At 41.2% G+C, this 26,171-nt stretch overlaps 1 protein-coding gene across 2 annotated transcripts in view; it reads right to left on the reverse strand.

Moving 5' to 3' along the window:
• Positions 1–466: 466 nt before the first annotated feature.
• The window catches only part of LOC144798489 (hydroperoxide isomerase ALOXE3-like), a 228,390-nt gene continuing 202,685 nt past the window's right edge, over positions 467–26,171 (reverse strand). The window contains exons 8-14 of one of the 2 annotated variants that reach the window (XM_078669390.1): positions 23,073–23,276; positions 22,740–22,826; positions 20,205–20,374; positions 5,211–5,332; positions 4,601–4,701; positions 2,560–2,730; positions 467–1,257 (exon numbers count right to left, since the gene is read on the reverse strand). In XM_078669390.1, the coding sequence (XP_078525516.1) occupies positions 1,078–1,257; positions 2,560–2,730; positions 4,601–4,701; positions 5,211–5,332; positions 20,205–20,374; positions 22,740–22,826; positions 23,073–23,276 (1,035 nt within the window). In that variant the 3' untranslated portion in view covers positions 467–1,077. The remainder of the gene's footprint in view (positions 1,258–2,559; positions 2,731–4,600; positions 4,702–5,210; positions 5,333–20,204; positions 20,375–22,739; positions 22,827–23,072; positions 23,277–26,171) is intronic. The other variant, XM_078669391.1, reaches the window with a different exon arrangement.

The following is a 26,171-nucleotide window of genomic DNA, read 5'->3' on the forward strand; positions in this document are numbered from 1 at the left end:
TTATTATTATTATTAATAAAAAGCTTATGTAACAGACTTTCATGAAACAATTTGATGAAGCGTTCAGGTAAATCAAGATATATCATATGTTAATATTAAAGATATTAAGGTACTTTATTTCATTGATAAATGCGTATCATTATGGCAAAGAGGCTAAAGTCAGATTGGTACACAGAATACTGAATTTTCTGCCGCAAGTCTTTCTTGTAACAATGGCGATTTATGAATGGGAAGAGATTGAATTATTTTTGCCTCTGTGAATAGATGTCTGCCAGTATGTTACTCTGGGTATGTGCATTTATCCTCATCTTTGTCAAGGCTTCTTTTTATGCATTCTCCCTCGGGCAAAATACTTGTAAATAGGGTGAAATGTGCATAGTATTATTCTTGCTGTTGAGTTTCTTACATCCATCTGAATCTAGTCTCTGTTCTTAGGCCTCTCACTTCTTCAATCATTAAGGACCCAAAACAACATTTACTCCATCAATGGTCTGCACCAGTAAAAAGGGGGTACAAGTAAGTACACATTTCTAAATAGTTCAAAGAAAAGGACACATTTTATGATCACATCTTTAATTTGCAAATATTGTTTATTAAAGTCTCTTACAAGCAAGAACAGACAATCAGCATGCCCACATTTGTATTCACAATATTGTTTGTTCAGTTATTTCTCTAATGATGACAGGTCTGCATCAACTACATCACTTTCCTTCCGCGAATCAATGTTATCTAAAACTTACTAAGGGACAACATGGAAATCTGTGGTGTCTTCATCGTTTAAGTACTTCTAGGAGAGATGTTTGGAAGATGCCAGAAGTCAATTCGATCAATATTGTAAATAAAATGCCTTGCTTTCTGTGGATGCTTCTCTCTTACTGCACTTGACCTATTCCAAAAACAGTCTGTTTCTGTTTTTAGCACCTGTAACACTGGAACTCTTGAAGGGACCCCTGACCATGGTCCAGTGATGCTAATATTTGATTGGTCTGAATCTAGAACAGAGTGGGATACGGGCTAAGATATACAATTTACTGACTAGGGAGGAGCATGGGATGTTCTTGCTGGTTGTTTAGTTAGTTATATGGAGACGCTGTTCTCAATCACTTTGGGGTTCATGTAGTTGTACTTGACAGGCAGGGATGAGTTTCTGCTTTCAATCTCTGCAGATATCTGGGACAGGCGTTCCTGGAAGGCCTTGATGCACCGCTTGGGTTCCTCCTCAGTAAAAAGTTCATCAGGATATGTGCCTAAAGGCCTCTTTAAAAAAGAAACATTTATTATCATAAATCATGAGAATATATAAGGGAAGCAACACAAAAAACAAGCAATGCTGCTGGATGTTTTCTTAGTGATCATGATGGTTTACAACAGCCTAAACATGGAATCAGATTTACTTGCCTCCCTCCCGCCATGTGATTTTTAGTGGTTCTCTTATGTTTTAACTCACTCTATAAGAGGTCACCACTGATCTGTTGGCAACTCTGGGTCTCAAGGGCCTATCCTAGGCCCACTTATTATCCTCCCTATACACCAGCTCTCTTTATAACCTCCCCTGTGGCTGCTCTTGTTGCTTTTATACTGATTAGACAAATATTATCCATTCACACCCTATACCCATGAATCTGACTGCTTCTCTACGGTCAGATGTTGGAAAGCTCTTATGTTTCTCCTTTAACTTCCCCCCAAAGCTGAGGGCCTTTACTTTCTCTCCACCTCCACAGCGGCATCGCAGAGTCCAGATCTATAGATTGTCATTGAGATATCAGGACTTTCTCATACTCAGCCAGAAAACTTGGGGTTCACTTTAATTCTTCTATTATCACAGCAGCACACAACCACATATTAAATATCAGAGAAACAGCCATGTCTTCTTTTTCACACCACCACCAAGACCAATTAACTGAGTAACAGTTTCTTCTCCTCACTAGACAGGGTTCGGAACTGTGCCTGCAAAACCTTACTCAACCTGCCAAAACACAACCTCATCACTTTCTTTTGCACAAAGCTGGGAGGCTAGTGTCGAAAATTCGCCCCTCTACAAACCTTTGACAGTCACATATAAAGTGTCCACAGTACCTCTGTGGTGCCCGGCTATACTCCCTCCAGGGATTTACTATCAGAACTCGCTGGTTACAACCAGACCACAGTGTACAGAGTCCAGATTCTGATTGCACCATTCTAGTCCGCCTCACTGGTACTCTCTGCTTCCAAGGAATTCTCCACACTCACTGTTTTCAAAATCACTCTGAAATGCCACCTCATGAGTCTATTAAAGAAGCACACTGTGCCAACAATGTAAATGACTCTACCTAGTTACTATGCCAAGCATAATTGTATTATTGTTGGTGTGTTGCATTCCTATTACAAAAGCAGCTGTTTTATTCAAAGCGTGAATCACCTCTCCTGTTAATTTATTCCATCAAACTATATTATATATGTAACAAAACAGTGTTGGAAAAATGTCATGCCAATTATTCCTAAGTAAATAAGCCACAAGAAGGTACTGTTTACCAACAACTTGGTACTCCTAACATATGCATGGAGAGAATGGATGCTTACCTTGTCACCGGGCTCATCACTCAGGATCCTGACAGTCACCATTAAGCTGGTGGTCATGCCCACCTCGGGCAAGATCTCGAGGACACTTTCCAGGGTTGCTGTGCCTTTGGTCTTGGGGGGAGGTTGGCGCATTGTGCCGGGACAGTTTGGCATCCAGGAGAGGAAATCAAACTACAGTGGCACAAAAGAAAGAAAAAGCAACGGTTGAAAGCTGCAATTATTTTAAATAAATAGATATATGTAGCACCACCAGACCCAGGGTTGTCAGAGTGCTATGTAAAAACTATTTATTTTGAAAAAGCCAACAAATGCCATTATCACAAAATATCATTGTTAGACAGAAACAAGAGTTCAGTGCAGTAAAAGGGTAATTGCTAGGTATCAAACACCATTAAAGAGAAGGTTGTAAAAGTTTAAGTTTAAGTGAGGAGTCAGAATGTCAGCTAGAGCTTTATATACAAGGATGTATCACAGACCAATGGGTAATTCCAAAAGGATATAAACCTTGAGTGTCCAGCGTGAGGCATCCTTTCCCAGTTGCTAGTGTACCATCTTTCAAAATATTTCATGGTTACAAGGGTTTATTGAGGGAAAACACCTGCACAATGACCCACCATGAGTAAAGGCTGTCCCAATTGTTTAAATTCAGATTTATGTTCCTGTCCAAAAGTGCACTAACCACATTGGTGAAGACTTTTAGTTCTAGGAAAACCTGAACTTCCCCTTCCAGAGAAATGCCCTATGGTAGACCTCTGGACCTCCTCAGGTCAACTTCTAAGGTCAGAAACTCACAATGTGCTCTACTGATCTCTTTTTATATTAAAAATATTTTATTTAGCATTTTCCCCAAAAAACAAGTAAACAAGACACATTGCAGAAATCTGCCAGGAATAATTATGCTTCCTCAATAAAAAAAAAAAAGAGAAGAAAAGTGGACGGAATAGCATAACATCCACACCCAGGCATTTTGTGAATAATCGAAACAGTACCTTGCTGCCCCGCCATGAGCACAGACATTACATTTCACCAGATCCCTCCACAGGGTCAGCAGAGGATGTAATGTAGAGATGAGTATTACCTAGGACTCTTGATGTGGGTAGTAAAGGTCTACCATATAATATCAAATTTGGCCACCCAGTCTCGGATAATAGCAGTCAACTTCTCAATTATGTAAATGGAACACACCTGTCCTTATTTAAATAAGGAGGAAGAGGTTGCTTTCATATCTGCACCACACACAACCATGCCACCATGAGGTGAGAGTGCAAGTGGCACAAAGGGAATAATCCTATTGACCCCCTGGTTCACCTAAGAAAAGCGTCAGTGGTTTGGTGAAAATTTAATATTGGTCATGGATTGCAATGTACCTTGAATCTTAATCCAGAATATGTGTGGAAAAGTCCTCCTCTCTCCACACCCCTTCCTACACAAATCCGAACTCCTAAACATCTTATCCAGTATATCCAGTATAACAGGTGTAAGATACTAGTGTGTCAATATCTTTTAGGCGTTCTCTTTATAGCGGACACAAATTGAAGATTTTGCCGCACTTTCCCAAATGCCCCCCCAAGTGACACTCCCTCTTTCATTACTGTACATAGGCATGCTTGCAAAGAGGGGTCAACTGTAGGAGATAATGGGAGAGGCAAGATATGCCTTTATGATGGACGTTAATGAGATAGAGTGACTCTATGTGATGCTCATTGCGCTGGAAGGCCAGACACTTGAAGGGCCTGCCCGTCTAATGGAGTGCTTGAGTCAAATCAAATTTTAAAAAACAATGTATTTCGGTCAAAGGCCTTAATAGAGTGCTTGGGTCAATCTAAAGCTTGTGATCTTCTTGTACTGATGTATGTATGTATGTGATATTAATATATCTCTGACCTAGTCTTGAGACAGTAAAGTACCAATACCCTGCCTTTGCTTGCTCTCACAAACACCTTTTTAAGATGTATATGGTACAGATGCGTTTTCTAAGCACTTACATTCTCTTGGTTACTTTTCCCACCACAGACAGTACTAGAAGCATATTTACAATTACCTGCCCACTGTTGACAGCAGCATGCTGCGCGGAACCTGTGAAAATCACCATAGTCAGATACTTGATCAAGTCAGCACGGGTCTGTATAGAAGATGGCACTCCTGAAAGAATACCAGAAAAAATGTTATGAAGGCAGACAAAACATTTAACTGTCTCAAATCCTGTGCCTCGTGGACCAGCGGTAGGTAGGACTACAGTTGTTTGGTTGAAATGATATGTCTGCAAGATATTTAATCTTGGAAAATTATCTACATCTTTAAAATAATGTGTTATAATCCAATGGCATTGACAGCATTGTTGAAAATGCTTTCTGAGTTCTAGTACATTTAAAAATGGTTTAGAATTATAGATAAGATTGAGTTATGAAACCAAATTGTACATTCTAGTAGGATTTAATTGAAGGATACACAGAAAATGAATTCTAAACCGTGTTGGAAATGTGTAATTTCTTAACTTTGGAAGACACTTCAAGTGTGAAAAGTTCTTAAAACATTTAATTTCACAGTCCAACTCAATGTTTTGTGGTTCCCATATCTTCCATAATCAGTGAGAAGAATGTGAATGGGGAAGATGAATAAAAACACTTGACAACAAGTTCAAGCAATCATACCTGAGGATTTTCTCTCCAGGAAGCCTTCTTTGAAGATCTCCCTCACCCATGCTTGAAGTTCTTGGTCCTTCTGGATGCTCTCATCACCCTTATAGTAGCAGTCCACAATACCAGACACATAGCTAATAGCAAGAAAGAATGGAGTAGAGTCAATGGGTAAAAGACAACATGGAGCACTTCCAAATCAAGAAAGATCAAGATCAACCTCCTACTACAGAGAAAATAAGTGTTGTTCATCTAACATTTATTTAGCATGTGTTTATAAGTCAACTGTACAACAATAGTTTGGCCTATGTCTCCAACTGTTAGGTTCAGCAGACAACCATATCTGATTGCCTTTACATAAAGTAATTTTTTTAAAATACATATAAAATGACGTTTTTTTGTTGTTGAATAGTTTAAAAGTAGACAGTGGTTCCCATGGACGACTGCTTATTCTCGAAAAAAGCCTTCTTTTCAATTCCCAAAGGGGAGTTGGACTCTGCGGGCCGCCTTCCCTTTGTGAATGACTAACCACCTCAAGTCAGGAGGCTGTAATGTTTTATTGTTTTGCAACTGGATTTCAGTCATCTCATACAGACTGAGTATTTAAAAGGGACACCTACATCACACACCTTCCGAGCAGTGAATCAGTATGGGATCGTAATCCTATTTTAGGAGTCAATTAAAGTTTCCAAATCCTAAAATTTGACTGAACTCAGGTTCAGAGTATTTGCGATTGTAAATAGGTTTGTACATCTTGCCCCAATCTCCCCATTGGTGGGCGCACCCCTCATCACACCTCATCACACCTCCATTCAACAGAGCAGTGTTTATATGGGTACTCTACATGTATACTCTCTCATGAGCAGACACTTAGGGCAATATGTACAAAGCCATTTTACATTTCCAAATGGTGTGAATCACTATTTCAGCCCGTTAGGAAATACAAATGGTTTTACTGTATGTATGAAAGTCATTTTCAATGGTCCAATGTGAGAATTCCATCATGTAGAAATCACATTTGCATTTTCAAATTGGAAATCACAACTTGGTATTACCAAATAGTGAATCGCTAACACTATATAGAAAGGATTTCCTAATTGTGATTAGTCACAAAATGGCCATTTAGGAAATGCAAATACCATCAATATGTAACAGGTAGTAATGAGGTGCAAAGGATAAAAAGTCACCAAAAATGCATCTCGCTCTTCCAGAATGGCAGGTCTGTAAGTCATGGCAAGGAGGAAGAAGATTTTGGATGGTAGGCAGAGAAGGAGGAGGAGAAAGGAGAGGGTATTTAGGGACAGGAGCACCCTGTTTGAGAAGACTGAAGAGATTTATGAAAAGTATAGACTGGGTAGAGAGGTCATTTTGGATTTAGTTTCTTAGTTACATCCTCATCTACAAACCCCAACAGTTAGAAGCAATGCAATCCCACCACATGTACACGTAATGTGTTGTTTACACCTTTTAGCTTCTGGCAGTTACCAGCGAGGCAGGGGCAAGGCGAGTATCACAAATTGCATTTTCTAGGATCTTTAACCGCATCAACGCGGTACAGATTTCCGCGGTGCGCTGAAGATTTTAAAAACCCGCGGTTAATGACGAGCTCAGCTCGTCATGAGCGTACGAGAGGTGTACCTCATGACGAGCTGTGCTCGTCATGAGCGTTGAAGGGGTTAATAGGTTTATGAAGATCATGATTGACAAAGTGAACCAATATGTATAATACCTAGGCTGTCCTGTTTTCAGTTTCTTTTTTTGGTAAATTCTGAAGGTTTTTTTTCAGTGTTTTCAATATCTTAAAAAACAGTTGCTATCAGTGGTTACACATTATAACGCCACTAAAAACAACAGAAAAATTGTTTTTCCGGTGTTTATGGAACATTTTGCTTTTATCATTGCTTGCTTTCTGCACTGAAAGAAGATGTATAGTGTATATGAGGTCCAAAGAGATTCTTGCAAATTAATCTTAATGTAGTACACCATACAATACTTCTTCAGTGAGTCTTTGGTCATGTGCGCTTGCGCTTTCCTTCCCCTGTGAAAAGGCCCTCTCAGCATTCATAGCCCCTTGGGCTGAGAACCGTCAGCTAAGGGACACAGTTGGGATGACTCTTTCTTTGATGCTATATAAAGCACGAAATTATAAATATTTTCGTTTTAGTTCCTGGGCATAAGAAAACAGTACACCAGAATGGACTAAAAAGTCAATAGCATCCCTCATTAACTCTGAAGATTGTAAAGATGCTTTCAGCATACCATCTAACAAGTGGCAAGGATCTCCTACAGGGAATCACCTTAGCTCGGGTATCAATTTTGACAGGTCATCATACAATTTTATATACGTAGCTGAATCACTGCAAATACAAACAATATCACTCCAATCTTTGTTGAACTTGGAAAGAACCTTTATTGCAGAGCATAACAAGTGACACTGCGGTCCACGTTTTCCAAAAGTCTGGTGTCACGTTTTCCCCACTATCCCAGATGCTTGGTGATATATATACTTGTCACTATACCTTGCATTTAATGTTTAAAGCCTGAGGTGTTGGCAATTCACCTATCAATACTGACCCACTAGAAACTATGGTCTGATGTATTAAAGGTTTTTACCCATTCTCTGTGGGTAAATGTGATGACACATATTAGGAAATATTTTTATGAAACTAGCCATGTTACCTATCAATGAAAGAATCAAATGCAGCCAAAATATCAAATATGAGTTTGATATGTCCTGATTCTCTACAGTTTATAAAATAATTAAACTAGACCTAAAACATGAAACTAAACCCTGCATCTTTAGACCAAAGGCCATAGAACTGAAAAAAGTAAAAGGAAGAAGAAACAATATTTTAGTGGCATCCCTAAAGAACAAAACACAAGCAGAATAATGTTAGCCGGTCTTTCTTACTTCTAGCTTGTATAATAAAGTTAAATTTTATTGACCCCTTCAGTAATACCAAAATGACGTTCACTTTCTTTTTCCTTTCTTTGAATGGCATTTAGTTTGTGGTTGTGCAGGTGTTTTTTCAGTGTTTATATGTTTTCACCGGTGAGGGCTATTTTTCTTTCAGTGGGGTTTTATCAGTTATTATAGGTTTAAACCTAAAACCCCACAGCCTAATTATACCAAACACTCCAAGATATACAACTTACAAAACTAATGTTTTATCAGGTAGCACTGTTTCCAAACATAATTGGTGTGTTGGTGGCACCCATATTGCCATATGTCCACCTCTCATCAAATTAATGTATTTATAGAAACAGGAAAATTACCCATTCACTCAATGTACAGATGTCTCATGCATCATAACTGACCTTGTAGCCAGATTCCTACGGAGCAAGCATGACTCCTTTATGTTATGCCACAGTGGAATAAATACCTGTCTCGTAGGGTGAATTTGGCGATTTTTTTTAGTTAATAAGATGATTACAAATTCAATTTATACAGTGTTCAAAAGTATGTTTGGGAAATAATCTAATTATTTATCCTTCTCATAATATTTGGGGAGACTGTGCATATGCCTTGTGCTCTTGGATTCTGACAACATACTTGCATCCAAGAACCAAAAGTGAAAGACAGTACAGCAGGGCACATAACACCAAGTGATCAATAATTGAACAGACTTTTGGAATTCTCAAATCATGTTTTAGATGCCTACACATGACTGGTGAAGCAATACTCTGTAGACCAGTTACCTGATGCAAGAACATTACCACATGTGCCATTCTTTACAACGTAGCCATGAGGTCTTCACAACATCAACATAGAGCCAAAATCTGACTCAGTTGACGTGACACAATCAGCAGAGGGTCAAGCACAATGCACACAACACAAACAACTATTTTTAAGGAAAGAATGAAGGCAACATCTAAGAAATAGCCAACACACATAATGGTAATGTTTTTCAATTACTGAAAAAGTACCCTTTATTCAGGTTGCAACAATGTATTATTATTGTTATCATCAACTGTATCTTTATAGAATATCATTGTTTAAACAAAGCAACAAAGTTTGTAAACACAAACATAACAAACTAGTATAATAATCTGAGTATATACAAAAGCCACATTTTAGGACCTGTGGTGTTGGTCACCTTCTCAGCAGGACTTGGCTGTGGAGTTGTGGGATATATCTGTTCCAGATGTGTGTCTGCTTGTTTGCCTTGTATAGCATCCATCTGGCAAAGATATTCCACTAAGGCTACAGCTGTTTTCGCTTTTTTGCATACATTACTCCTTTTCCATGGCAGGAATCCCTTGACAATTCTGCAATTGCAGTATTGAACGTGACATGCTTTGCAGATATCTTTTCAATGTTTTTATCTGTTTGTCCTGCAGGCGCTGTACTGTGATGATTGATTTATCAAGGCCACCAAACAGTTGAGAACTGTCTGACACATCAGAGACATTATCATTGTGAACTGTTTACAGTTGGACTTTATGTTGTCTGTGTGTCCTGCGCACAGAAATTGTTGTGTTCCTTCCTTGTATTTCCTTCTCACACCTTTCTCAAAGTCTGGTAGTGGTGCCACATTTGCTCTTGTAGTACTTGCAGTTATGGGCGTGGGACTAGCAATATTGATGTCTTCAATCGACTTATGTGTCAATTGCTTCATCAGCTTTAGTGGTTTCTGACACGTCCTGGGTGTCATCTGTGCTAATGTATGTACAGAAATTTAATAAATAAATGGTTACTAAGTTTGCAAAATCTTGTTGAAAATGTGATTTATGTGTTTTTGAAATTAATATGATATATAGATATATGCAGTTTATTCATCGACACACAGTAGACTATATAACTTAGTTGTACTCCAACTCCCATAATGCATTGCTAAATTGCAGAAAACATCTACATGGAGGCTTGTTAGCTAAGATGTTACCGTTGAATACCAAGAAACAATATGTTATGGAAAAATATATACAAGAAAATGATTTTCCTTGACTGAAGCTTGCTGGATTGGAGGTGTCAATGTCTGACACTGCCACATCACTTTCAGGTTTAAGTGTCCCCTCAAAAAGTGATTCCATTGGTTTGGGAGGAGGATATTCGGAGGTGCATTCTAGCGTTTCCTTATTTCAGGTATAGTCCTCTGGGTGACACCAAGAGAGTTCACTTTTTCCAGGATGGTGTTCCAAATTAAAACAGAAAATTATGCTTTGCCACGTGACTGGGTAATGTGTGGGAAACATGGACCAGCTAATAGCTCCAGCATCTTATCAGAAAATGCAACTTTACGTTTCCTGCCGCCAAGGTCCTTTTCCCCATCATCTTTAGTCACAGAGTTATAGGGAAATGTGAATGTCACTGCCAGTAATCACATAGGAACACACCTTACTTCCTGCATTTTCCTATGCGTCGGAGCTGTGGCCACATCCTGCATTTCTAAACTTCCTAGTTCTTACATCATCATTCTGCGTCAAAAATGCAACTTCACTGCAATTTCCAAAAAAAGGAACATTCCTAATTGCAATTGAGAACTTGACAGAATTGCTTATAGTGGAATATTCTCTTCTGTACATCTCAGTTTGCATTTTCTGAATAGTGATTTCTATGAAAATGCTATTTGGAAATCGCAAATGGTATCTTTCATAAATATGGCCCTTGGTCTCTAAATTAGATGGACTGAATCAACTTGCTCAAACCACTTGGAATATCTGGTCTTGCTGCATTCCCCAAATTACTCTCCCATTCAACTTTAATATAGGGGGCTTATGAGGAATTTAGTGGAGGCCCAGAATGAATCTGTCATCCTCACACCACAATAAGAACCTACTGACATTCCATTCATTACTCCAGTTTGATGCCAATCTCTAGGTGCTACTCTGGAGGTGACCCAGGATTATTGCCATGGTACGAGCACAAGTTGTTCAAGTTCACTGGGCACAAAGCCACTAGTTGGTTCGGAAATCAAGCAAAAATGATCTCACCACAATGACGCCCAATCAACAAAGCTCACATGTCCTTTCTGATAGTCTGCCTTTTCTGACAGAAAGCGAAAACGATCAAATAGCCTCTCTCATTGTTTTCTCATTCCTCTCTGACCCGGCTCTGCCTGCTGCAATAAAACCTGAGAAACTGGAGCATCTTTCTGAAGGCCCACCAGGAGGGTTTGGTTCTCAAAAACCTGCCTCTAAAGGCTCCAACCCATGACGAAATGAACAATGGGTTAAAAGACCATTCCGGCCTTCCAAGAATAGGAGGGACTGATGGGGTTCTGTGTACCATTTGAAGAAAGATCTCAACTGAAACTTTGTATCTTTCCAAAGACCTTGGATTTCACCCAACATGTACCTTTTGCAGTAGGGAAGAGGAAACACCATCAACACCATATTCTGTTGAAGAAATATGCTCGCAACTTTCCCCTCATTTACCAGTCGCAAATAACAGAAGATATCAACTTCAAGTCTGTATTACAGTAAGAGCTACTTATCAGGTCCCCAGTCTGCAGCCAGCAGACAAAGGGGGTTATTCGGATGGAGGGTGGATCAACCCGCCTGGCCGGCGGTAGCCACCTCTGGCCCGGCGGGGGGGGGGGGGTCCACCCACCATCCACGCCTGAATGACCCCCTGCCATATTAGGATGGCTGGGGGTCAGCGGCAGATGGGAACACCGTCCGCCGCTTTTCTGCCCGTCGACGAGTCGACCGGGTGGAAAAGGGGCTTAATATGGTGGCGGTATCTGCAAGACACCGCCATCCATATTAACATGCAGGCAGAGAGCAGCCTTTCCATGGTGGCGAGGCATGCGGTTTTTGCTGTTGGATGCCTGTAGGGGTCCCAAGGATGTTGGGGAGGTGCACATGGGGGGGTACCTATGGTACCCCCCTGCATTGGCATGGACAAGGTGGAAGGCACATCACGGTGCCTGTCACCTAGTGCATGCCAATGCACAACATGCATTCCCAGCATTGTGGGGGCGGTGCTGTGAGCACCGCCCACCACAGTGCTGGGAATGGGGGATGCCACGGTGGCAGTGGCATCCTAATTGCAGGTGTGGTACCGTCGCACCCCTCTGGCCTATCGTAATAAACCCCAATATGTTCAAACTGGAAGCATGTTAATGCTTGTTTTTTCAAGTTCCCCAAATTAAGGCATCGACAGGACAGAGTAGGAGCTATAAGAGGGAGTTTTTGCGAATACCATTGGCCACTCCCACTTCTCCCCAGAGAGTGATGGAGAATGTTGAAAACAAAGATGGTTTGATGTGCAAGAGGAAATGGTCTTTTGAAGAGAGGACATGACATAAACAAAAATTTATGTCACTTTTAAGCTTCAATGGAAATCCTTATGTTTTTTCCTCATGTAAGACTGTTCACGACCTGCATCCAGCATTTGAGGTGGCACTCACTTCACATGGCACTTACAGGACTTGGAGTGCTTCATGGAAATATGTCAGATGAGGAAGGCAGACCTGCGAGGGTAGTGCCTTGGATGAACTCAAATTTGGCACCTGTCTTGGTCCTCCTCACTGCTCCACTCCATAGTGCTGATGGTAGTAATCTCACTGTGAGACCCCTTTTGTTTTCGGGTGTGGAGAGCACGCACCTTGCTCGGAGCTTTGCTCTAAACAATAGTGTGTGCTTTTTTTTTTGCCTCAGCAAACGTGACAACCACGTATGTTCACTGAACTCTTCCATGGTGATAACCTGGAGTCCCCTGAACATTGCTCTAAGGTGAAGATACATCCCTAAAGTCTCCCACTTCTGAAAAGAAACTGACCTTTCACAGGACTGAGACTGGCAGCAAAAAGGTTTAATAAAGGGACAAGCCCTTTTTGCCTTTCAGTGGTAAACGTGAATGCTTACTGGCTGCTGCTGGTAAAAGATCTACCTAGACTCCCACAACCTAGTCTTTTAGTTTTTTCATGTGACGTAAGGCATACATGGTGAGTACTTGTTTGCTCTGTGTGGCTGTATTAGTATGAGCTTCAACTGCATGTATGCTGCTTGATTATATGGAGACAGGAGTCCATTTTTAAATGCATGTATATAGATAACTCACAAAATGGCGACTGCAAGTGAGCCTGCTGAGGTTCTATTTTGAGTGTGCATCTGGAAATCTCATAGCCAATCTTTGAACTGAGCAAAGCCCCTGTTTCTGGGGCACTGGTGTAAGCTAAAATGATGGAGGTCGCCTGCTGAATGTGGAAAGGGGCCCCTGCATCTCCTATATCTCACACCTATATTATTGACATTTGCCGGAATGGGACTCCTTCGATGAGCTTGGGGGTCCCTGAGGGATTGGGTGTCGCCCTCCCATGTGCTAAGGGGCTGCTGAAAGGGCCTGTGTTACGCCCAGGGCTTGAGGGTGTAGTGACTGTCCATGCTAGTTTGAAGACAGCCCCACAGCATCTTCCTGCTTTCCCGTTCCAGAAAGTGGAATTGCAGAAAGAATTGTGTAGCGACTTGGATGTCAGTGTGCTGGGGGGTGTAAACAAATCTTTAAAATGAGATTTAATGCTCCTTTGACTTTGATTGGAGACATTTGTGTCCAAACAATAGTATGATGGAGCTGTGGGATGGGGAAAATGCAACAAGACAGCTCAAAAGATAAAATGGCAAAGAAGAGTGGGAGGGCTGGAGTGCAGAATTGAGATCACGGAGAAAGGAAGGGTGAAGTAATCAAAGGAAGATGTGAAAAAAGATGGATGTGTGGTCAAATTCATTGAGACTTAAAGTGCAAAAGGCTCCATTTGGCAATATGCTGTTCAGGATTTAACCTATAGAAGACATAAATGAGTGTTGGGCTCATTTGTTGTACTCACTAAGGGGTCTATTAGGATGGCAGGTGGAGCACCACCGCCCTACCAGTGGTGTAGATCCGCCCACCAAAACACCCCACCAGACGGCCTTTTACCCCTGCCACGTTAGCATGGTGGGGGTACCGCGGCGGATGGAAAGACTGTCTGCCACTTTTCTGCCAGTGAAAAAATATCGACTCCCTATACCTAGACAGGTAAGTACAAAAATATTGAGAAAAAATATATTACTATTCCCACTCCAATGAATACAGCAGTAGGGAAAGTGTTGGATAATGGAGAGGTAAACATTACTATTCCCACTCCAATGAGTGCAGCAGTAGGGAAAGTGTTGGCTAGCAGAGAGGTAAAAATAATTATTCACACTCCAGCGAGTGCAACAGTAGGGAAAGTGTTGGATTGCGATGGAGTAAAAATTACTATTCCCATTCCAGTCAGTGCAACAGAAAGGGGAAGTGTTAGATAGCGAAGGGGTACACATTACTATTCCCACTGCAATTAGGGCAACAGTAGGGAAAGTGTTGGATAGTGGAGGGATACAATTAACTATTCCCACTCCAATCAGTGCAAGAGTTGGGGAAGTGTTGGATTGCGGAGGGGTAACAATTAATATTATCACTCCTGTCAGTTCAAAATTAAAAACAAACAACATATTATTGACAATATAAATATTTAAAAAACAAAATAAATAAATAAGTATGTTAAAAATTAAAATGCAAATATATTTGATATTAAAAATTAAAAAAGAAAACATATCATAATGTTAAATACATATGATAAATACCTACAAATATTCACAAATATATTAAATAAAATAAAATAAAAAATAATTTTTAAACTAGTAATTATTTTTAATTAGAAATTATGTAGAAACAAAAACATTAATTATTACACACATTTTCATTTTTTCCTACCCTATAACACCACACAATGAACAACCCACATTAACATTTTAAAAAATGTACTTACATAATTAACATATATTATTAATTAAATAACAAATTAAAACTAATGTCCCACATTTTAGCCCTATAATCGCCACAACTCACAGCTAAAATTAAGCTGTAAGAAATTAATTGCAGTTAAAACTTATTTTCAATAAAAAAACTAATAGTATTTACAAACTAATTATAAACTAAGCAAAACTAATTTACTCCCCATCCTTTACCCCTATAAAAGTAAAACCCCACACAAAAAATAAGCAATTACCCTAATAAATATCAATTAATTAATATTAGTGATGAACTAATTATTGATTCATTAAACATAAATTACTTCCCACACTTGACCCCTATTTTTGAAAACGTTATTTTTTACCTTCAATTAGATATTCTTGACCACGATATTCTTGCTGTCGAGGTTTCTGTGCCACGATATTTCCAACTCAATATTTGTGTAAGTCTACATTTCCAACTCAATATTCGTCTGAATACCGGGATTTTTTTCGCAGGGTGGAGTATTTTTAGGTTTCTGGCTACTCCCTTGTCCTGCCACACCACCAAAAGCAGACGCAACGCAAAACAGAACAGCAAATTGGAATCTATATTTGTGTTTGCCGGTCAGGTATCAAAAATAAGTACAAACTCAAGGTCTTTGTCTCAGGTTACCTTTAACCACAATGAAGGTTTACATCTGTCTAAATGGGTATCTTTTGAGGTCGTATGACAGCTGACTCCCAATAGCAAGTCATGGAGAGTTTTACTAATCAAGAAACATTTTTAGGTACTTACGTTTATTTATAAAGCTCATATACGCTCATTTACAGAGTCTTTTGGCACTAATTAACTACTTCTTCCAGTTCAGCAAAGTTCCAGTATCACCCTAAAGTAGTAAAGGGCCAAGTTCTTAACATTTTACTGATTTTAAAATAATTTTATTGAATACAGATATGAAGAATTAGTGAATTCCAGAGTGCTGGTCCTCGAATATGGAGTGATCTGCCTCTCCATTTGAACAATTCAAAACTTAGAACAAGAAAATTGGGCTAAATATAAGATTACAATAAACTAGTAGGTGAGTACTTCTTTAATCTGACAGAAATGAACAATAGCACAGAGCTCAAAATCTTTTCTACGCATCTGACAGGCAACCTTAAACTGTGTGCGTTTGTCCACTACCAACCAATGCAAATGGTCCATCTGGGGTGATGTTATCACATTTTTCTCAGATTAAAGATTAGCCTTACTACAGCCTTTTGCAATCTTTAGAGACTATCCAGATAATTTTTTGTGAGACCGAGAAACATTGAATTCCAATAACACATTATCCATATATGTGTCTTACAGGCCATGAAGTGTCGCTCCCTAACCACATTCCTGTAGTAATAAAGATTTAAGAATGAAGCCAGACTTCAGGTTCACCTTGGCCCCCACCACCTGCAGCAGTTTAGAGGCACTATGTATTGTATAACCGCAGCCGCATTTGATCACCGGGCCTAGGAAGCTTGGTGCTTGGGCACAGCTAACTATCTGTAGCCACCCCTTGTTATACTTCCTCATTAACACTACCTCTCATTTCCTCTTTTCATGGCCAGCAACTGATTTGGCACGGTGAACTTGACATTGTTTGGGTGAGAGGCAAGTGTTGAGGGAGTGTTATACAGGTTAAGAATAAGGGATAAAGCGCATCAAGAATTTGTTGTGAAAACTATGGTGAACAGGCACCGCTTTTTTACCAGTAAACCACCCTTACATCCAGTAGGACTGCGCTCTGATGAGGGCTGTGAGAGCATCCCAAGGAATCTGGTACATTTTTGTTAAGAGTGTTCTGCCACTGAGATTATCTTGAGTGGAGAGCTCGGATAGTTGCTTTAAGAGATTGACTTCTTGAGAATCCTCTTAACCTGATTTAACCTTATGTTCCTTCCTTTGTATGTTGTATTTCATGTGTAGTGTTAAAGTATAATACTACTTACTTTACTATTAGAGTTCCCTAGCAACTCTATTAGTGTATAGAAGACCTATTTTATAGTTTGATAGTCAATTGACAAGGATTATACCAGTTATTCATGGCTCTGAACCCCAGTGCAGGCCTGAGACACAGGTGAGGTACTATGAAGTACAGGGCCTTTAACAATGGGTGTTGCGTAAGGGCTATAAGACTCTTGGCGTAATCTACCCTCAATGGGTGGAATGTTCTAATAATAAACAGGTAGTAACAGAAACACATTGGAATGCTGGAGCGGAAGCCATTATTAGCTATGAGCTACTCCATTGTCTTCAATGGAGCACTCAACACTCCAGTGTTCTAATAACAAAACCAAAATCTATTTCATTTTAATTCTAGCAGTAAAGAGAAATCGAAAAGAAACCTGATAAGGGCTCTAAAGTGAATATGCTAAAAACACTCTAGCTTGCCAGCCAAGGAAGAAAAACCAAAGCACCCTCATTATTTCCATCTAGGATAAAATAACACAAACTAAGCATCAGTTCTGGAAATTGAAGACCTCATGGAAGTAAGTGTAGAATGTGCAGCATTCATGCTGTTGTGCTCAAAGTTGAAATTCGCACAATTAAAGAAATAGCCAGACAATTAGGATACCTAAGCATAAGATAATGATGCCTATACATTATCGCAAAGTCACTTGTGGAGTTCAGTATCCAGCATCTCTTTCATTGTAGTTGTGAGATAGTGGATCATTAGTTGGGGTGGATGGTAGTCTCCTGACAAGTAATAATGTCACTATTCTTCCTTGGTCCCAATAGAAATACCATTTCAATTTATAAACCTAAAGAATCTTTTAATGAACAATAAATAACACCAAAACAATGAAAATGCAATGAGGAGAAGCATAGAGATGAATTTTCAATGAGGAGAAGCAAAGGGATCAATTTCCAAAGTTTTAGATAACAAAAATAGTACAAAAAAGCTCAAAGTGCCAACTACAGGTAGGGTCATTCTAGATTGAGATAGAGTTGCCGGGTGAATACAGAGACTGGGTATGACCTGGTCAACAGTTACCTTCTTTGCTTAGAACCAGCTCTGGACATCAATGGGTTTATTAGTGCTAAGGCAGCATGCGGAAGCTGCAGTAAGGCTCAACGGCACCAGGTTGCATCAAAATGGGTTGCCGATGTGGTGGTCAACAACAGTGGGAGAAGTTTGGGTTTCCATGCCATTGAGATCTTCAGTGTCAAAAGACCCTCATCGACAGCTGCATTGGGGAAGTCGGAGAATGGAGTCAAAAGGCCCTCAACCAATACTAATGTAGAGAGGAGAACTTTGTGGGAGCTATGGAGAAATCAGGTCCACCTGCGCTGCACATTCAGCAGATCGGTCTGGCGTGTTGGTCCCAGCCTTACGTCAGTTCACCAAGTAAAAAAGTCCTGAAAACATTTCTGAGCTCTAGCTTATTTGGTTAGACAGGAGGCGTACACACCAATGCCAGCCAAGGGTACCAGTGCCTCAAGAACAGCACTCGAGAGTCAGGACTCTCTTCAATTGAAGCCACCAGCAATGTCCAGTTGAAACTGGAGTCAGGGAGATGGTCTTCTTGCAGCTTTTGTGACTCTGTAGCTTAAGGAGGTCAGCCAAATAACCCTTGGATTCCACTTCTTTGCCCTGGGTACAAGTGGGAACAGGTCAAGTCCTTTGGTTTCCCCTCACAGCAGCAGATGCAGTCCTGTCTCCCAAAGGTATAGTAGTGTTCTGAAGAGTGTGCCCTGGGGTGCCAAATTTCAACCTGGCACAATCCTGGATCCTCCATCACCAACAGGGATAAACTTCCCATGGGAAACCCTACCCACATTTGCAGCAGTGCTTGTGCGCTCTACTGCATATAATCCCACAGTGTCCCCCTCTACCTAAATCCTGAATCCAGCATGCCATAACCTCTCCTCCCATGTTCATAGCACCTGTGCCCACCCTAGGAGAGTGACCAGGGAAATGAACAGACCCTCCCCTGCGGTCATTTAAAACCAGCAGACCACATAATCTTAGGTTTTACCCTCCCACCTGCTATTTTGAGTTTCATCATCCTAGGAGTCCTAAAAGCCCATAATTGAATACCTTACCCACTGTTTCCCTTCTCCATGTTTAACCTGCTTTGCTCATTCTCTCGTTTGGGGTCCTGCTTCACTTTTATATGGTGGGCGCTCATTGTTCTACATTTCCTTTCAGTCCCTTACCCAGCCTCAATTCATCTACCTGTCTGTCTAAAGGCTTTTTGATGACAAGTTGATTCCTCTGTGGTCATCCACTACGGCCCCTCGCGGCGGGATGCCTGGCTTTCACCTTGTGGACACCCTGCCGGGGTTTCTCACAGGGGAATACCAGGACGGGTTCCCTAAGCAAGCGCCGGGACGCTTACGGGCAGCTGTGCGCTTTACAAGTCCAACACATTTACATTTACATTGACATTTTGCGTCTGTGGATCACACCCCTCAATGCAATTAAATCAAAATTAACATTTCATAAACTATTACTCAGTCTTGATTTTCTCTAACTCCCAATTTCAAGCATTGGTACTCCCATACCTCAGCTATTTATGATCTGCATGTAGGATGCCATGTCTACTACCCTTTTGATCTGTCATTCCCTGCAGACTGCATTCTATGTAGGGAATTTACACTTCATATGTTTCCCTACAGTCAATTTTACAATGACTTCTTACCTCTTGTGGGCTTCAATTTCATTGCTTATCAAATCCTTAGCACATCCCTAGGACATCCTTGATCTTTGATTTATCAACGATTACCCCTTTTTGAAAGGCTCCTTATCTGTATTTTTGTAGGTCAACCTCTACAAGATATTTGAACACTACATTACTACCCTTACTTTTTATTTGCCAACCTATTGCATTTTGGGTGTAATAGTTTTAATTCACTGTCAACTGGGCACGAACAGCTATGTCAATGAACTGAAAATAACATCAGAGGATCAAACATCACAATAAAATGGAGTGAGGGGTCAACTCTGCCAAAGAGTTCCATCTCTAAATCTTGGCAGTTCTCAGCATCAGCCCCAAGGTGTGGTAGGTGTTATCAATGTTTCTTCTACGTTCCTCCATGCTAACAGAGGTTGATTTTTCTTTTACATGACTTTTCCTCCTTTTAGCTATTTGGTTGTGTATTTTGGTATCAATCTGTCAATCAAAAATATTCTTTTTCATTTGCAACTGGACATTGAGCTATTCACATTTTACATACAATGCTTTGGATCGTGGCATTCTGTAAAAATTCAAAGAAGATTATTACTTATCACTGGAAACTAACAAAAAACTACCAGGGACAAAGAAATCATGTCTCACCTCTTGATGGCTGACCAGATCTTCAACCCATCATCTCTGTAGTAAAAGTTGGGCAAGGACTCAACCTCACGGGATTTGAGATTGTCCGCGATGCAAATGGATGTGTAGGTCATGGATTGCATGTCTCTTGATATAAGCTCAGCAAGACCTGCTACACCAATCGCTGTGCTCTGGGGATAAAAAAGTCAGTTTCTGGTTAGGTCCCTTTTCTAGGCTGCTCCTGATTGTTTTAGTCCTAGACCTAGGTCATCAATTTATACATTTTGGATACTGTCTTCTACTCTGTATCTAGGGTGAGTGCCAATTATTAATTCAAGTAGCTTTGGGTGTATAATACGCAACAGAGGTGCTACTGGAGGATATACCCAATTGTTAATAAATTTCACAGGACAGAAAATCCAGTTGCCTTTGTTTACAGATAGACTGAGTTTGGGTTACAGATCATGTAGCTATTTAACTGTTTTGGGCGTGACTGCGGCTCTGCCAATGTGTTCCTTGTGAAGCAATGGTCCTGAGGATGTGTCTAGGTTCTTTAGTAACTAGTGTTTGGAGTGGTTTCAAATGTGTTTCTGTGTTGTATGCCAATGGTGGATTCCGTACATAACTTGTGTTGAAGCTTTTCTACATTACGCTGCGTATATGAGATTTTGTGTCTGAAGTTTAATGTTAGCACTAGATAAATATTACATATTGTCCTTCAGCGTACCATAGTTTTAAGTGACCAACATGGTATTTTACCAGCAGACTGGACTATAGATACACGCTCTATGTAGGAATCACTGCACACCTGAAGACATGCCAGGCAATACAGAACTCAGCGACAAGACTCATACTCTACCTGCCCAGAAAGACCCAAATCCCACCACTTCTCAAGAAATTACACTGGCTTCCGATTCAGTAGAGATGCCGGTTCAAGATTCTGATCCATGCCTACAAGGCCCTGAACAATGAAAGACCAGCATACATTAACAAATGCCTGACTCTCCACCAACTGACCAGTCACCTTCAATCAGCTTCCCTCTCCCTTGCAGACACCCCATGGATCTGTTGAGTCAACAACAGAGGACGCTCCTTTTTGCACCTGGCAGCCAAAGCTTGGAAAAACCTCCCCATGCATCAGGACCGCACCATCACTCCAGGTATTTCGGAAGAAAATTAAAGTCCTGAATGTTTGTATGATCAAACCTCCACGCAGAAGGAAACAGCTCCAGTGCCTCGAGACTATGAATGATCAAGGCTATTCTAAGAGGCCATGAGCCGGACTACAGAGAGCTTGCCGGTGACAATCTAAGAGTAAGGACAAGATTGGCTCTTATCTTCACAATGAGGGCTTGTATGTGGGCAGGAGTATCCCACAGCTAGCTGGTTCCTGCATCCACCTAAGGGACAGGGGACAAATAGCTTTTTACCAGAATGTGCAAGGTATCTATGGACTGGAATAGATTATTTTCCAGGTTTATGTGGTTTACTTCTATAGGCAAAACATCCCAACTAGCCAAGCATCCAGCCTCCAAGTCATGACTACTGAAAGTCTTTTCTTGATTCAGGTTTAGCAGCTCTACTCAGATACAGCCTACTTCACTTCAAGTAGACATGCCCAGTACAATGATGATTACATTCCAATCCACTGTATGGGCTTCCCCAACTAGTTGAGGCAAGGTGAGTGGAGAGATAGAAATACTGACCGGCAGCTGCGTCCCGTGCATGTAAGAGCAGTGGGGCAGTGGGGCCGGGTGGGGGGTATTTTGACAGACGACGACAATGAAAAATTATTTGTTTATTTAATTTTCACTCATGGTTGTCTGTCGAATGCGCCCAACTCTTACCTGCTTTGGCTGCTTCCGCTGACAGGTGATATCTTTTGAACTTATTTTATTCAAGTACAATCACCTGTCTACACTCAGGGGTCATGAGACTTGTAAAAGCCCATAACAAGAATCCCTAATCCTGTATCATTTATCTATGATTTTTTTATGTCTGGTGGGGACTGGTAAGATTCCTTTTTAGAATATCACTCACATAAAAATGTTTCAACAAACTTTTCGTAAAAAAAATAATTAGTAGCTTGTGTGGAAAGGCTGAAGGTGGATGCACTGTGTAATTATGTTTAACAAGGTCAGGTAAAAATATGTCATAAGGTAGTGAAAAATCTAACCACATTTCAAGCAGGCTCCATCTATTTTTGTCTGAATTCTGTGCTCCTCTACCATGGGATCATAGATTTCATTCCATCCACCACATCTAGCGGGTCTGGTGACTCAGTGGACTAATGCATCCACTCCATTGATCTGTGCTTGGCCTCATGGTTTGAATACTGGTTGTTCCACTTAGCATTTCATACTTTTGAGGTCAATAACATGAGTACCACTGAGTTAATTAGCAATTGACATCTGTTATTTCAGCGCCAAGAGGCCGAAGGGTGAACATGTGCTTTAAAAAGTCCTATGCTATGTTTAATGTTTTATCTGTCTTTATCATGGCCTCTCTTGAATGCCAACAACAGAGGTGGTGTACAGATATGAGTTACAATCTTACCTTATCGAAGTATCCTCCTGGTCCAATAAGGACTTCTCTGGCAAGAGCATTAATTTGCAAAGTATATCGATGGTGGGGGATCAGGAGCTAGAGAGACCGGAGAGTTATTAAAGACAAACTTACAGTGGTTGCTTCAAACATATCTTATATTCTAACTGCCTTAGCTCTTCTATAACATTTAGCTATGTATTCTGTTAAATTCCAGTTTCCAAGAATCTCAATCATTCTTGATGTTTTGTACCCAACGATGCATGAGCAGCATGACCAATAAGTGTCCATTTATTGAGCTTGGAACTAATAGCCTCTTTGCACTGTCTGCTTTGTCTTTCTTACCTTGTACAGAGGATGAGACATGGGGAGCTGCCTCAACGTAGAAATGCAGAACACCTCCGCAAAGATGTGTGTACGCAGGAAGTGGGAAAGAGCCTGGTGGGTGGAAAAAATAGAGCTCCTCACCCACATCTTGGCAAGCAACCAGTCCCACTCATTGTCACTTGGCAGGAAGATGGGATTCTCTGGACCTGGAGTTTGATTTAGCTGCAGAGGAAGATGCACAAAGAGCCAGTTACTGGTCTTTCATGTATACTGACCAAGCCGCTGCTGTCGTAAGTTAATTCAAGAGTGAGACATGACACATCAGACTTAGTGACTGTTTACATGATGTTTACTGAAACAGAATGACAAGAACATTGCAAACTTTCTAACATTGCACAATCTTTAATTCTCAGATATCCCACAGTGAGGAAGTGGCAGCTGACAACACCCATTGTGAGGCACAAAATGTTAAACCAACCACAAAGTGGGGTACAGATACTGGAAGCGTGTGAGTTCTCAGAAAAAGAGTTGCTAAAATTAAGAGAATATCCACTCATATTGGCTGAGTCCACTATGGGAATCTTGTACACTAAAGATGACAAGCAAAAACTATTAGAACAATCAAGAAGTGTCTAGCTGCGATCTCATAGGAACCATTTCATGAGGTTTTTTTGGACAATGAGTAGATTGAACTGCTCTTTTAAATGACGAGTAAGTCAGCATACTCACAGGATAAGGTCTTTGAATCAAGTACAAGATAAGCAAGACGGCTCTCTAGCAAAATATATTTTTCTACTTGAAGGCAGTCACCACTGATTTAATTTTGCAAACATGTTTTCCATTTGTGGTTAGTGGTGTATAGAAGTGTGTATGAATCCCAAGTTTTTGTCTAGAGGAAAGAAAGAGGAACAAAGAGCCTGAGAGGTGCAAAGGACAAAGGCAACCTACAAAATGGGAAAGAAGAAGAGGACAAGAAATTGGCCTCTCGTCAGGAAAGCAACGTTCAGCTTACAAAGAAAGTACATCGGCCATAGATACTGGGCAATACTACGAGGCAGAGCACAGGTGAGAAAGGTATGAGTGCTGAAATGGGCTCTGAGAAAACGATATTTACACTACATAATAGTATTCTGTAATAGTCGGTTACACAGATCATTGTGCACACCCCTTACCGAAGTTGAATACTACATTTAGTGGTTAACCTGTATTTTTATAGCATTCGAAGACTATCTTATGCCAATTTTAGTATTCAATAGTGTTCTTTTTGGGAAGGCTAGTGCATGAAGACTATTGATATGTGAGTGGTATTTCTTGAATACTTACAGAATGCTAAGCACATACTTATTTGCAATCGCATAGTCTTCATTTACAATGCAGAATATTTAGTGAATACAAACAATTTGAATACTACTGGACTTTACCCAGACTACTATTAACATTCTATTCAAGCTGCATGCTGAATGGTAGATCGGTGCCTTATTTATTATACTATTTTTATGCCTTATTTATTATACTATTGTGGTGTTTGTGTAGTGTAGGGTATTGTTTTAGGATAGTGCTGGGGGATCGTGCAGGGTAGTGATTGAGTGTGGGGACCAGACTGGGGGTCGGGCGAGGGTCGTGCTGGGGGTAGTGTCATAGGATTTAGGGTAGTGTTGTGATGTTTGTGTAGTGTTTTAGGTTTTAGGGTAGTGCTCGGGGGATCGTGCAGGGTAGTGGTTGAGCGTGGGGACCAGACTGGAGATCTGGGGAGGGTCGTGCTGGGGGTAATGTTTTAGGGTTTAGAGTAGTATTGTGGTGTTTGTGTAGTGTAGGGTAGTGCTTAGGGTTTAGAGTAGTGCTGGGGGGCCGTGCAGGGTAGTGCTTAAGTGTGGGGACCGGACTGGAGGTCTGGGGAGGGTCGTGCTGGGGGTAGTGTTTTAGGATAGTGTTGTGGGGTTTGTGTCGTGTAGGGTAGTGTTATAGGTTTCAGGGTAGTGCTTGGGAGTCGTGCAGGGTAGTGGTTGAGCGTGTAAACCAGACTGGGGGTCAGGGGAGGGTCATGCTGGGGTTAGTGTTTTAGGGTTTAGGGTAGTGTTGTGGTGTTTGTGTAGTGTAGGGTAGTGTTTTAGGTTTTAGGGTAGTGCTCGGGGGTCGTGCAGGGTAGTGATTGAGCGTGGGAACCGGACTGGGGGTTGCAGGAGGGTCATGCTGGGGTTAGTGTTTTAAGGTTTAGGGTAGGGTTGTGGTGTTTGTGTAGTGTAGGGTAGTGTGTTAGATTTTAGGGTAGTGCTCGTGGGGTCGTGCAGGGTAGTGGTTGAGCGTGCAGACCGGACTGGGGGTTGGAGGAGGGTCATGCTGGGGTTAGTGTTTTAGGGTTTAGGGTAGGGTTGTGGTGTTTGTGTAGTGTAGGGTAGTGTGTTAGATTTTAGGGTAGTGCTCGTGGGGTCGTGCAGGGTAGTGGTTGAGCGTGCAGACCGGACTGGGGGTCGGGGGAAGGTCGTGCTGGGGTTAGTGTTTTAGGGTTTAGACTAGTGTTGTGGTGTTTGTGTACTGTAGGGTAGTGTTTTAGGTCTTCGGGTAGTGCTCGGGGGTCGTGCAGGGGAGTGATTGAGCATGGGGAGCGGACTGGGGGTTGGAGGAGGGTCATGCTGGGGTTAGTGTTTTAGGATTTAGGGTAGGGTTGTGGTGTTTGGGTAGTGTGTTAGGTTATAGGGTAGTGCTCGGGGTCGTGCAGGGTAGTGGTTGAGCGTGCGGACCGGACTGGGGGTCCGGGGAGGGTCGTGCTGGTCGTTAGTGTTTTAGGGTTTAGGGTAGTGTTGTGGTGTATGTGTAGTGTATGTGTAGTTTTTTAGGTTTTAGGGTAGTGGTCGGGGGTCGTGCAGGGTAGTGGTTGAGCGTGGGGACCAGACTGGAGGTCGGGGAGGGTCATGCTAGGGTTAGTGTTTTAGGGTTTAGGGTAGTGTTGTGGTGTTTCTGTAGTGTAGGGTAGTGTTTTAGGGTTTAGGGTAGTGCTGGGGGGTCGTGCAGGGTAGTGTTTGTGTGTGGGGACCGGACTGGGGGTCAGGGGAAAGTTGTGCTGGGGGTAGTGTCTTTGGGTTTTCGGGTAATGTTGTGGTGTTTGTGTAGTGTAGGCTA

The sequence above is a fragment of the Lissotriton helveticus genome, chromosome 12, assembly GCF_964261635.1.
Source record: "Lissotriton helveticus chromosome 12, aLisHel1.1, whole genome shotgun sequence".
Taxonomy (NCBI): Eukaryota; Metazoa; Chordata; class Amphibia; order Caudata; family Salamandridae; genus Lissotriton; species Lissotriton helveticus.